The 14,098-nt window shown below is 57.9% G+C and overlaps 1 protein-coding gene and 1 long non-coding RNA gene across 4 annotated transcripts in view; one reads left to right on the forward strand and one right to left on the reverse strand.

Annotated features, from left to right (window-relative positions):
- The window catches only part of TOM1 (target of myb1 membrane trafficking protein), a 40,602-nt gene extending 33,932 nt beyond the window's left edge, over positions 1-6,670 (forward strand). The window contains exons 13-16 of one of the 3 annotated variants that reach the window (XM_058308688.2): positions 3,127-3,180; positions 4,620-4,679; positions 5,743-5,782; positions 5,864-6,670. In XM_058308688.2, the coding sequence (XP_058164671.1) occupies positions 3,127-3,180; positions 4,620-4,679; positions 5,743-5,782; positions 5,864-6,009 (300 nt within the window). In that variant the 3' untranslated portion in view covers positions 6,010-6,670. The remainder of the gene's footprint in view (positions 1-3,126; positions 3,181-4,619; positions 4,680-5,742; positions 5,783-5,863) is intronic. The other 2 variants (XM_058308690.2, XM_058308691.1) reach the window with 2 other exon arrangements.
- Positions 354-8,348, reverse strand: LOC139440177 (uncharacterized). The gene is made up of 2 exons (XR_011650306.1): positions 8,237-8,348; positions 354-481 (listed from the first exon to the last, which is right to left on the reverse strand). It is a non-coding gene; the product is annotated as an uncharacterized lncRNA (long non-coding RNA).
- Between the last annotated feature and the right edge of the window lie 5,750 nt (positions 8,349-14,098).

Here is a 14,098-nt window from a genome sequence, read left to right on the forward strand (position 1 = left end):
CTGGGGCGTGTCCAGAGGCAGGCAAGGGGCTCCTCACCGGCTGGGTCCCCCGCGGGCTGGGTGCTGGCACAGCCCTTTCCTCATTTGGTTCTCAAATTGGCCCTCTGAAACTGATGTGATTATTCCCAGGTTACAGCTGAGGAAACTGTTAGGTTAAGTCATTTGCCCAGGGCCACACAGCGAATCGGGTGCTATGAGGATTGTGATCTGAGTCAGAGGAAGGGAGCTGGAGTCCAGCAGCACTGGGTTCACGTCCCAGCTGTACTGGGAACCAGCTGTGTGTCCTCAGGCACATGACTCCCCTCTCTGACCCTCAGCTGCTTCGTCTATAAATTGGGATTTATAAAAGCATCCATGTGTAATAGTTTATAATAGTGCACATGAGGGATGCACCAGAAGTGCTGGGCGCAGAGTTAGAGCTCAGTGGATGTTACGATGTTTTGCCTCACTGCCTCTCCAGAGGACCCTTCATTTTGCAGGCCTGCAGACAGAGGGGAGAGAATGGGGGAGAGGGGGTCAGAGGGCACTGTTTTTGTTCCATGTCGTTCCTTAACATATTGCACCACAGTCTTGGGACCGGGCCCCCTCCCACTTGGCAGGAACGCCACGTGCAGTTCTCAGACCTTCGGACTTGTTCCTGGATACCTTTTGGGCAGTGTAAGAGTTTCTGTTCCAGAAGTGAACTGACAGAATAGCTCTTGTGGGAGACAGAAACAGCAAGACCTGGGAGCTGGGGAGAAGCGAGGGCAATGAAGTGGGTGGCAGAGAAGGAGGTTTGTGACACCCTGGAACCTTCTGAGGCCAGAGTGGGGCTGAGTTGGGAAATGAGGCCTGAGGAACAGGTCATCAGGGGCTGCCAGTTGCTCTATAGATTTTAGACTCAAGAGCAGAGGTGGGACATCTACCTGACTTCCATTTCAAAGGGATCGAGGACGGAGGCATGGAGACCAGCTAAGAGGATGGGGAAGCCGTCCCGTCCAGCATGGGGAAAGTCATGCCCCAAGGGGCTCCCTGTCTCTGCTTCTGGTCCAGCTTCTCAGGAGTCATTCCCAAATCAGTCCAGAGTGGGCCGGAAAACACTGTAGAGGTGGCACCAGTGAGGGAATCAACCATCCCGTGTGTGTTGGGTCGCCAGCCACCAAGCTGGACACATTTGCACACTGTGTCTCCAAGGTCATTTCTCCCTTTGTAAGCTGTCATTTCTTGAACTCTGCGCCAAGTACTTTCCATCCTGCCTTGCTGAGTCGTCACACAAACCCTTAAGGCATATTATTATCCCCTTTAATAGATGAGAAAATTGAGTCTCAGAGAGAGGTCAAGTGAGGCCATACATGTAGCATCCTTTGCATAGTGCCTGGCCCGTGGTAAGGTGTGACTGCACTTAGTCCTCAGCGTTCTGCCCAGTGGTTGTCCCTATTTACAGTTGAGAAAACTCACAATTGTGAGGTAACTCTGGCTCCAAAGCCAGTGCTGACAACAAATCCACCAGATGGCCCAGAAAGCTCTTAGAGCAAGCACCAGCGAGCGGAGGCGACCGCTCCCCTCCTTTGCCTTCCCTTTCCAAGGGCCATCCTTCAGCTCCAGGAATCCCGATGAATCAGCCCCCCAGGAGCCGACTGAAACTGCTTCCCTCTTGGGCCCCCCGGGCATGTTGTGGGCGCAGGCTGAGTCCATGGCCCAGAGAGGGGTGTCACCCAGGGGCACCCAACAACTCAGGGCATGACTGGAGCTAGAACCAAGGCCCTGGCTCCTGGCTGATGCGCTCACCACTGCATCACCTTGCAGTTCCCTCCAAGGAGGAAAAACACACGCACACACGGCTCTCCTTGCAGAAAATCAGAAACGGATGCTTTCACTCTCATTCCTCTCCAATAACTTGAGAGAGAAAAGCAACTTCTTCCAGCTCACCACATCCATACCACACACCACCCACCAGTACACACACACACCACACACCACCCCCACCCATCAAAACACACTCACCACACACGCACCACACACAGCACCCACTGAAACACATACTACGTACACAACACACACAGCACACACCATACACCAATACACGCATACCACATACACACCACCCCCACCCATCAAAACACACTCACCACACGCACCACACACAGCACCCACTGAAACACATACTACGTACACAATACTCACACCACACACCATACACCAATACACGCATACCACATACACACCACACACCAATACGCACACCACACACACCACACTCACCAAAACGTGCTCACCACATCCATACCACACACCACCCACCAATACACACACACACCACCCCCACCCATCAAAACACACCACACACAGCACCCACTGAAACACATACTACGTACACAACACACACAGCACACACTATACACCAATACACGCATACCACATACACACCACTCCCACCCATCAAAACACACTCACCATACACACCACACACAGCACCCACTGAAACACATACTACGTACACAACACACACACCATATACCAATACACACCACATGCACACCACACACACCACCCCCACCCACCAAAACACGCTCACCACACACACCACATACATACCACTCACCGCACACCAATACACATCACTCCCACCACCCACACACCATTGCACACACCACCTACCAACACACACACCACCCACCAAAACATGCTCACCACATACATACCATGCACACCAGTACACGCACACCACATACACACCACACACCAAAGCACAGCACACACACCAAAACATGCTGCATACATACCACACACCAATACACAATACACACCAGTACACACACACCACACACATACCACACACACTACCCACCACCCACAGCGCACACACCACCCACCAGTACACGCCACACACACACCACACACACATACCTCCACACACACATACCACATACCAATACACACATACCACATACACACTACACAAATACACATCCACACACCATACACCGCTACACTCACCACACACACACACCTCCACACGCACCGCACAGGGCCTCCGCAGGTGGTAGCGGCCTCCTGAGCCAAGGAGCGTCCCTGTTGGAGCAGGCGCTGCCCTCCGGGGCGGCCCTCCCTTGCCGCCCCCCTCCAGCGTGCCTCTTTCCCACCCAGATGGCAGGCAGCAGCGAGAAGAGCCTCAGTGACTGGATGGTGAGACAAGGCATGGTGAGGAGGGGCCAGGCCCCGTCCACACAGAGAGCCGGGGGCAATGGTGCTGCTGAGGGAGTGGGACCTGTCAGGAGGCCCGAGCCAAGAGCGGGGCGCGCGTGCCCGGGGCTGCCGAGGGCCCGCGCCCTGGCTCCTCAGCTGGCCCAGTCGAACCAGCCCAGCACTCAGCGGTCCCGCTCCCTCCACTCTCGCTTCTGCAGCCCCTCGGTGCCTAGTTACTGCTCCTGACTCTGCAGCAAGGCCCAGGTGGCCCTTCTGGCAGCCGAGGGGTGGCCTGGGCTTGCCACCTCTGGGCAGTGTGTTCCCTGAGCATGGTGGGAGCTGGTGTGGGAGCCCGAGGCCCTCATGCTGCTGCTGCTGCTTGGGAAATCAGCCCCTGCCGTTTCTCTGGGCTCTGCTGCTGCCCGGAGGTGTCTCCAGCTGCTGGGACACGGAGCTTGGGGACTGCACTGGCCTGGTTGGAGAAGGACTCTCCTCCCCCTTTCCCAAAGTAGCTCAGTAGTCACTGGCTTTTCTTGAGCCTCTCCGCTGCCGGCACTGTGCTGAGCACTCTGTGTCCTTCATCTCACTGGGCCCTCCCAGCAGCCTGCACGGTAGGTACTGCTGCTCTCCTTACGCTAAAGGTGAGGGAAACACGGTTCAGAGGCAGCTGCCCAGAGGCACAGTCAGGGCCGAGCCAGATTCAGATCTTCTGTGCCCAGAAGCTCCACCTGAATTCCCAGCCCTGTGCAGCAGCCTTTGTGGCAGAGCCCTGTCGGTGTCTGCGTGGCCCGGAGTGGAGCAGCCCCTTCCCCGGAGCAGCCTGGCCCTGTCTGGCCAACTCTGCCCTCCCTCCTCTCCAGCCCTGCCTACACCCCTTTCCACCAGGAACTCTTGAGTCTGCCCCGGTGCTGGGAGGCAGGACCTGGTGGTCCCCTGGCTGCAGAGAATGTCTCTGAGCGCCCTCCCCGCACTGCGCAGACTCACCTGTCAGAGGGGCCCTCACTGGTGGGCAGGCCCTGGCCCGGCCCTGCCCTGGGCCTTTGCGTGAAGTCCCGCTCCTCCAGCGGGAACCGCACCCCCACCCCTGGGACGTTGGAGCGGGGCGCCCATTCTCTGCTGCTTGTGGGGAGGCTCCCGCGGGACCCCTGGCCCGGCTCCAGGTGGAGAAGCCCCCCAGCCCCCAGCCCCGTGCAGGCAGCTGTCCTGCACCTGCCTCCCACCGCCTGGCACAGTGGGCAGACTCGTGGCAACCACACAGCTGGACGGGAGCATCTTCCGGTTCTCAGGCAACCCAGGAGCCGTCTTGAAGGAGGGGATGTCAGGGCTCTGGAAGGGGACGGGCAGCCTGGCTGGCCCCACTTCATAAGTGAGGAGACAGTGCTGGGCCGCGGGGCCTTCCGCCCGGTGCCCCGGTGCACCGCCCCTCCCTGCCTCACCCTCTGCCCTTCTTCCAGATCCCCGTCACCCAGGCGTGCCTCATGGAGGACATCGAACAGTGGCTGTCCACTGACGTGGTAAGTCGGGGTCCACCCAGCCCCAAAGCAAAGGGTCAGCCCGTCCCTTGTCCACCCGGCATCTGCTTGTCTCATGAGCAAGTAGATGGCCACAGAGCCAGGATGGGGTGGTCCAGCACCCTGAGGGGCAGGGTGAGCTGGAGGGGCGCGCTCCCGCAGAGGAAGGGTCCCTCTCCTGCCGTCTGCCTGCCTCCTCCTGGGCACCACGCTCTGGCAGGGACTCGAGCTTCCCCCTTCCCAGGGTATATTCCCAAATAGGGGCTCCCGGTGGATACTAGCTCATGGTCGGAAGAGAGTGACCCGTTACCAGTGATGGCGCTGAGCGCTGGATCAGAGTCGTCGTCCCCCACCCACACCCCCGTGGCCCTCAGAGGGCGATTCCCTTATCAGCCTCTTTCACCGCTTCTCTGTCTCAGGGAAGTGCCAGGAGGAGGCAGCAGGCTGCTGGCGGGAGAGGGGCCCTGAGCCCAGCAGTCTGTCTCCAGACCCCATGCTCTGGTGCCACACACCTCCACTTCCTCCCCATGAGACTCAGCTCCTCCCCAAGCATCCACCAGCCCCTCCTTGGGCCCTGCGTGGGAAGGAGAGAGGAGCCAAGGGCCTGGGCGCCTGAGCCCAGAGGTGCTCCCTGCAAGCCCTAAGACCGTTTCTGCCAACGTCAGGCCCCAGCTTGAGCGTGAATTGCCCTCAGTCTCTGGGCACCAGCCTTGCCACCGTGGGAGCAAGACTGTGCCTCCTTGACACTGGAGGGAGGAACGGAATGAGCACGTATTGAGAGTGCACGGGGCGCACGTCCTGAGCTTGGCACTCTGCAATATCACCACTTTTTGTGTCCCCACCTCCCTGCAAGTTAGCAGGACCAGTCTCATTTTACTGACGAGATAACTGAGGCTCAGAGGGGTTAGGCAATACCCAGTCTGCGCAGCTAAGGACTGTGGAGCCACTCGGGGTCAGCGGTGCTTCAGCTGTCAAGCCGCCCTCCCCGCTGCCCGGCAGTGCCAGCTGGAGGCCTTGCGCCCTGGGCGCCTGCTAACCTCTGCCTCCTTTCCTTCTGCCTCCTCAGGGGAATGATGCCGAAGAGCACAAGGGCGTCACCAGTGAAGGTAGAGTCCCCTGGCCTCTGCCCCCGCCCCCTCCCAGGCCCACCCTGGAGCCTGCCCCTACCCTGTCTCTCCTTCCCCTAGAATTTGACAAGTTCCTGGAAGAACGGGCCAAGGCTGCCGACCGGTTGCCCAACCTCCCCAGCCCCTCAGCCAGGGAGCCCCCCGCTGGCACCACCCCTCGGAAGAAGACCCAGGAGAAGGAGGATGACTCGCTGTTTGCCTTGTGAGGCCAGGCCTGGCACCCTGCAGCCAGGTCCCTGCTGCTCCCGCACCCCGGGGCCTCTCTTCCCTCCTGCGGTGTTTAGGCTGCTTTGGGGTGGCTTGCTCCCCCTTCTCCTCGCGGATGGATCTGACCCTGCCATGGCTGGGCCGCGCTGCCTGGGGCGTGGGGAGGCGGCCAGATGAATTGCGGCCCTGCCTCCTTCCCCACCCTGACTGGCCACGTCGACTTTGCTGAGAGCTGGGGGTCCCGCGACAGACTGGCAGCGTGGCTGACCTGGTGTGACTCTCCGCTGGCCCTGCAGGTCCCCCTCCAGGAGCCCACCCCCAGGGGTGACCCCTTCTCCCACCCACACTGCCAGCCCAGGGCTTGCTGGAGGCCATTTCCCACCCATTCCCTGGCCCCGGCCCCGGGGAGCCCAAGGTGTTGGGTCGCTGTTGAGGGCAGGCAGGGGTGGCCTCTGCCCGGCACCCTGGCCAGGTACGAAGCTGCACGAGGTGGGGGTGACTGCAGGGAAATGCCTAGAGCACCGCTTCCACTGCCTCTTTATCCATCTTTTCTCTGCTCCTCCCAGACAGAGCTGCCCTGGTCACTGGGCCTCACTGCTGGTTGATCCCTTTGTACTGGGAGAGGTGTCTTTCATATCCCCAATTAAAGGAAGAAAAGCAGCCTGGAGCAGTGTTGTTCAGTCTCCAGGTGGGAAGGGACTCCTCGGCCAGGGACAGGGTCTACCTGGGGCCAGGCTGGTGCCTGCCCAGGAAGTGGACGTCTGCGGGTGGCGCAGACAGAGCAGCTGCACCGGGCACCCAGCAACACCCGAGCAGGTGCTGCCTGCTCTTCCTTGCCGCCCAGGCTCCAGCCACGCCTCACCCTGCCGAGAGGCTCCGCTCTGCTCCTCCCAAGGGACGTTGTTCCCTCTTTCCTGGGGGGGCCCCTTGGCCGCTGAGCCCCTCCAGCCAGCTCCTGCCCCATGGCAGTTGCACATGAAGCACAAGGAGGGAGCGTGTGGAGACGGATCTGCAGGGAAGGTGCCCACTGCCCTGAGGGCCCAGGTGCCAGGCTAGATGCCATCTCTCCCGGGAGAGGGTCAGTTCCCCGCCCCCTTCACAGGCCTGAGGCGTGAGCTGCCCAGCGCAGAGGACCGGGAGCGGTGCCATTTATGTGTGTGCCGTTCTCTGGCCTGAGTGTGTCGTTCCCGTTTTGCCGATGGCAGCAGTGAGGCTTGGTTTAGATGGCTAGCCCACACAGCCGAGGGGTTGAGAGACCCGTCGGGCGCAGCACCCTCCGCAGGGAATCAGTTCTTATCCCACACTGTGGCAGCTCAAGACTCTTAGAGTACCGTCCTCTTGGGCCAGAATCTCCACACCAGGCTCCCCCAGAGTCATGGCATGAAGCATGTGGGAGCCTCCTGGCCCAGCCCTTGTTGGTGGGAGGGAAGGGGGCTGGAGTGGAGCCGCTGGCCTGTGCCGAAGTCTGAGTGCCTGGGTCCCCAGGGGCCTGGGTCCCGCGCCTTTGGCAGGACTTGGCTCCCAGCAGCCATCTGGCTCCCTCCAGGCCGTGGACGGGGGGCCCTGCCTTCTGAGGTGTGGGCTGGGGCTGGCAGCACAGAGACCAGGGCAGCCCAGAGCGGGCCTCGTGTGGGGTGGGGGCTGTTGTCCTCAGATGGCTCATGGTGTCGGCCAAGCTTCAGAGCTTGCAGATGAGCCAGGCCTGAGGGGAGACAGCAGCCGAGCCTTAAGTCTGACCGGTGTCCCCAGCCCAGAAGCCTCTCTCTTGCCCGCCCCTCGGCTCCTGGCCCTAGGGTGGTGGGGAGCCGCTTTCCCACTTCCCCTGGCAGCGAGCATCTCCCTGGTCTGACAGCCTTCTGGGAGACGGGCGCTCTTGGCCGCCACACCCCAGCCACTGAACCCAGCACAGCTGGTCCCAACTGAAGGCCTCTCCTGGGTCCTGCATAGATAGCTGTGGATTATCCCAGATAACCAAGACTCGTGCTCACAGGGTGTTAACTTCTCCTGGAGGCGACCCCCCTCTGATGACGGGAGCCTTGCTGCAGCCCCCACACGTCTCCTGAAAATTGGGAAGAAGTCAAAGTTGGTGTGCGATAGTGTCACTCTGCCACTCTGCTCCCTGCCTCCAGGTGGGCACTTAGCACCCCTCCACCTTACCCTGCTTAGTTTGCCAGGGCTGCTGTGACAGGTGCCACATCCTAGTTCGCATCAACAGCTGGAACTTACCGTTTCATGGTTTGGGGCCTAGAAGTCCAATGTTGAGGTCTCCGCAGGCCGTACTTCTCCGAGTCTGTAGCATTCCGGTGCTGGCTTGCCACCATCCTTGGGGTTCCTCGGCTTGCACTGCTGCCTCTGTCACATATGATCTGTCTCCTTGGTCTCCCCCTGTGACTTTCTCTGGCTGAATGCATTTGAATTTCCTCTGCCTTAAAAGGACTTGAGCCACCTGGATTAAGGCCCACCCTGATTCAGTTTGGCCTGATCTAAATAGGACCTTCAAAGTTTCTCTTCGCAAATAAGTCCACACCTTAACTAAACACGTTTTCAAAGGCCCTATTTATAAATGGGTTCCTACCCACAGGGACATGGATTATGATTTGAACAGCCTTTTTTTTTTTTGAAGATACACCCCCCCCCCCCGCCCCCGTGTCTGCTCTCGGTGTCCATTTGCTGTGCGTTCTTCTGTATCTGCTTGTCTTCTCTTTAGGTGGCACTGGGAACCTATTCTGGGACCTTCTGGAGTGGAAGAGAAGCGTGCAATCTCTTGCGCCCCTCAGCTCCTGCTCTGCTGCGTCTCTTACTGCCTCTCCTCTGTGTCTCTTTTTGTTGTGTCATCTTGCCGTGCCAGCACTCTGCGTGGGCCAGCTCGCTGCATGGGCCAGTTTCCTTCACCAGGAGGCCCCGGGAATTGAACCCTGGACCTCCCGTATGGTAGATAGGAGCCCAATCACTTGAGCCACATCCACTTCCCTTGCACGTGTCTTTATGGGGGGGCTTGACTCCTTCCCCAACACTGGCTTTAGATGGCTCCGAGGTGGCCTGGTGCTGAGGACCTTTGTCCCTACACTGGGGGCCCAGACTGCTTGGTCTTGCTGCCCCCGCCGCTGCCTCCTCAGAAGGCGCTCGTGACAGCAGGCCTGCATCTAGAGGCCCCCTCCTTGGCCATTTCTGGCCAGGTGCCAGCAACAGCACCCCAGACCACAGTGTCTGAAACAGCAAGCCAGATTTTCTACCGGTCCAAGTGTCACATGTGGGCCCTTGAGCACGGGGGTGTTGTGGCCATCTTTTTCACAACAGGCGCCTTTCCTAGCTGGTTTCTGCATGGCAGAGGTCCCCAGAGGCTGGTGGCCAGATCAGTGGATTGTGACAATAGTAGATGAGTTTAGTCCCCCACTACACACACACACACACACACACACACACGGGTGCACGTGCCTCAGGCTGCCCGGCACACTCTGAGAAGCTCTGCTTACAAAGGCACTATGGACACCTGGCCCAGAGCCTGACTGGCAATCTGTGGCCCCTGTCGCCACTTAAGGGTCAGTAGCTGGGCTCCCCTTCCCCGCCACCCCCAGCCACGTTCAGCACACATTGGTGAGCTTCTGCTGGGTGCCATACCCCAGCCTGGGCTTCCACATCTCATAACAGGCACTGCTTAGGTGGGAAACGGAGGCTCAGGGAAGCAGGAACTTGTCATGTGCCAACCAATGGAGGAGCGTCCTCTCGCTCTTTTTTTTTTTTTTAGATTTTTTTTCTCACCCCTTCCCCCCACCCCCATTGTCTGCTCTCTCTGTCCACTTTGTTGTGTGTTCTTCTGTGTCTGCTTGCATTCTTGTCAGCGGCACCAGAAATCTGTCTCTTTTTGTTGCACCGTCTTGCTGCATCAGCTCTCCACGTGTGCAGTGCCACTCCTGGGCAGGCTGTACTTTTTTCACACGGGGCGGCTCTCCTTGCAGGGCATACTCCTTGCACGTGGGGCTCCCCTACGAAGGGGACACCCCCACATGGCACGGCACTCCTTACGCGCATCAGCACTGCATGTGGGCCAGCTCACCACACGGGTCAGGAGGCCCATGGGTTTGAACCCTGGACCTCCTATGTGGTAGGTGGACGCTCTATCAGTTGAGCCAAATCCGCTTCCCTCTACTCGCTCTTGCCTCGCCACTTGGGGCTGTCATTCTCTCCAGGAGATGAGTGATAGCACCAAAGTACTGTGGTCCCGTTCAAAGACCAGCCTTCTCCACTCCCTCTCACTGGACCAGGAGCTGATGGCTCCAGAGGGCTCATGGCCCTACTGATGGCTAGAGTGAGAATTTCCAGGTCGTCATGCGCTCCTGTGACACTTTCCCCGAGCACCACCTGTGCACCAAGGCGTGGTTCTAGGGGCTAGAATACGGAGGTGAGGGTGGCAGGGCCAATCTTGGAGCCCCCATGCTGAGGAAAGTGGAACAGAAATTTGAAAAGTGTTACCTGCTTGGAAGTAAATAAAAGGGTAACTGAATACAGTGCTTGGAGCTGGGGGGAGGCACGCAAAGGTCTGGGGGGGCATCCCTGGGCAGGAGCTTCTCAGGGAAGGGCCCAGAGGGAAGGAGGCTGGGGCGAGAGCAGCGCCTGGCAGGAAGCCTTGGGTGCTGACTGGGGAGACCGGGGTGGCCATGGAGGCCACTCGTCTTCCTGGCAGCCGGCTAGTCTGAGGCGGAGCCCTGGGCAGGATCACTTGCCAGGGGCAGGGAGTCACAGGCCCCTCCAAACGAGTTCCAGCTGTCTGGCGCCCTGGGGCAGCAGATTAAGCAGGTGCCACCGGCTTCTGCCCTTTCCAGCTGCCTGGGAAGGTTTGGGATGGGATGGGTGGGGTGGGGTCCAGGCCCGGGGGCAGGAGAGGGGAGCCTCAAAGACAGCCCCGGAGCCTTCAAAGAGCCTCCACCCTCTCCATCCCTCTTGCTTTCTCCTGGCCTCCAGAACCACACCCAGACACCAGGACCCACCCCCAGTGTCTGCCTCCAGCTCAGTGACTCCTCCAATTGTAAAACAGCTAATCCTGGCTCAGCTACTTCTGAGCTGTGTGACCTTAGGCAAATTTCTTAACCTCTTGTGCCTTGGTCTCACTTGTAAAATGGGGGTAAAATAGTCCTTCCCTCATAGGTTGTTGTGAGGATTGAAAGAGATGGCCAGCAGCACAGCACCTGTCACACAGAAAATGCTCCTTATGGGTTGTTATTGTCTTGGATGGCCCCCCCGCCCCCTCGCATTCCAGTAAGGCCTCTGCTCCAGACACCCAGCTCTGACCACTGCCCGTCCAGCTCCTGCATAATTTCAGGGACCCCCAGGATTGTCTCCCTAACTCTCAAGCTTGGTCTCTGCCACAAGGACAACCTCTGTCCCTCTCTGCCCAGCTGGCAGAGAACCAGGAGACAGTTTGTGCCACCCCCTGGGCCCAGGCTGCCTATAAATAGGGTTAGCAGGGTACCTTCATCCTGGCAATGGATCCCGAATTGGGCCCTGCCACCTCACAGTGGGACCTTCAGGAAGGCTCTGCCCTCCAGTCGCGGTTGGAAGCCGGTGGCTCTGGCTCTCCCCATCCCGCTCAGGCTTTCGCCCGACTCAGGGTCAGTGTCCTCTGGCGGCCACGAGATGGCAGCAGCGTTGCACGGACGGGACCTGCAGGGCCGGGTGGGGTCCCACCCTCCAAGTGGGTGACCTTGCTGGGCTTCAACGCCGGAGGCAGGGTGGCTGCCCACAACCCCACCCCTCTCTGCCCTCCGTGCCTCTGCAAAGGGGTCTTTGTTCCCAAACCCAAGCAGCACCCCTTCTCAGACTGGTGGAGCTGAGTGACAGTAAAGAGGCTGGGTGCTGGCACCGTGGAACTGGCTTCCAGCCCGCCTTTGCTGTGTGTGGCAAGTGACAGCCTCTGGGAGCCTCAGCGCCTTGTTACACCTCCCTCCTCAGAGAACTCAACAAGACAAGCCAGCAGGGCCCAGCAAATGCTAACGTCGGGTGAGCAAAACCCAGCCCAGCCCTGAGCGTCTCCGTCACAGCCACAGCTCACGTTGTAGGTCACGTTTATTTACACACCTGCCTCTGACACACACACCCAAGCACAAACAAAACGCCCTGAGGACGGGTCCTGGACCGCCCCTGCACACGGCAGGGCTCAGCAGAGGTTTAGCTGATAGGATAACGGGCTTGACTCACCAACCACGAGATGGCAAGCGCCTTAGCAGCCATGAGGTCGCAAGAAAGACCTTTCTCCACCCAAATCATCCCCAGAACCTCAGCACATAAGAAGACAGAGCTGCTCTGGTTGAAATGGGGCGGGGGCCTTGGGGGCTTCTTCCTGACAGCCTCTGAAGACCTTCCACACAACTCCAAGGGCTCCCGGAACAACTCCAAGATCTGCTAGTTCTAATCCCACCCCTTTGACTTACACTGGGGAGACTGAGGCCCAGAGAGAGGAATCAACTGCCCCAAGAACGCACAGCACAGAGGGACAGAGCCAGCCTGCACTCAGGCTCCTGCCATGAGACTCCCAGGATGAATGGGTGCTGACAAAGGGTCTGTATCACAGGATTTGCAGTTTGGAGTGACTGTAACCCCAAAGAATGGCTCCAGTGATGGAATTCCTGCTATGAACGGGATCTGGATTTTCCAGACCATCCAGATTCCAAATGTTCAGCCCAACACACTTCTACCAAGCACCAACCCCGGGCCCAGTTGTGTTCTGGGAATCTGAGCCGAATTCAAGAGGCAGGGCGGCAGAGTGGGTAAGGGGACCCCGTGCTGGCTGCATGGCCTTGGGCAAGTCGCTCAGTGTGTCTGTGAAATGAGAGTTAATAGTACAGATCCCATGGGGTTGCTGGGAGGGCTAAATGACTGGAACGACACCTGCCGCCCAGCAAGGGCTTGATAAGGATTAGCTGTTATCAGGCCCAGCACGCAGTCCAAGGGGTCCAACGTGGGAACAGCCATCCAAATCCCTGTGTGATCAGAGGTAAGAAGAGAGGAAAGCTGCAGGCTCTAGGAATGCAGAGAGTGCGCTCGGACAATGGAGGTCCTGGAGGAATTGCATTCATTTACTCATTCAGTCATTCAACAAATGGTGGTTGAGCATCTTTATTCCAGGCATCGTTCCAGATGCAGAGTCAATAATGAAGGCATTTCCCATTCTCGTGGGGGTAGGCAGGAAGACGAGGAAACCGTAAGACAGAAGGGGGTATGCGCTGTGGGCAAGGCAGTGAGGAGTGAGGGCAGTGGAGGGCCTGCCATTATTCTTTTCTAATCTCAAATTTATAAGAAAGCAGCAAGGGCAACTCAAAGAACTTTCCATTTTGTAAAGAACTTTTCATTTTGTAACATGCTATGGAGAGCTGGGAAAACTCTAATATTTTAAAAAGGAACATTTGCTTGCCATGTTATCAGTTATCTTGAGGGTTTTGTTTTTTTAACGTACATGTACACCACATTCGAGATAATGAATATTTCCATCACCCTCAAAAGTTTCTTTGTGCTCCTTTGTTAAGAAACTTTAATGCCTGAACTGTTTGCAAGTCAGTTGCCAGCACGATGCCCCATCAACCTTCAAGCAAGGACACAACACAACCATCAAAATCGGGGAATTAAAAGCAGTGCATTTCTACCTTTGAAATCTCAGATCCCATTCGGATTAATTTAATTGTTCCAATAATGTCCTTTAGAGTTCAGAATCACGTGCCACTTAGCTGTCGTGTCTTTTCAGTCTCCTTCAGAAAGGAGCAGGTCTTTGGTCTTTCCTGCACGCCCGGGGCCTTGAAGCTTTGGAAGAGCCCCGGCACCTGTTATTTTGTAGACGGTCCCTCAGTTTGGCATTGTCTGCCGTTTACTCGGGATCAGGTCCAGTACATGCCAGGAATATCCCATCCGGCTGGTGGCACGCAATTAACATTTTTCCAATTGGTGATCACGTTCCCTTTGATCACATAATTTGGTGTCTGCCCATCTTCACAGTAAAATTCCACCATATCCCTATGTAGCTAATAAGTAATTTGTAGGGAGAAACGTTGAGATGATGCTAATATCCAGTTTCTCGTCAAACTTTATATCTGTGTGGGCTCA

This window comes from Dasypus novemcinctus, chromosome 12 (assembly GCF_030445035.2).
Source record: "Dasypus novemcinctus isolate mDasNov1 chromosome 12, mDasNov1.1.hap2, whole genome shotgun sequence".
Lineage (NCBI taxonomy): Eukaryota > Metazoa > Chordata > Mammalia > Cingulata > Dasypodidae > Dasypus > Dasypus novemcinctus.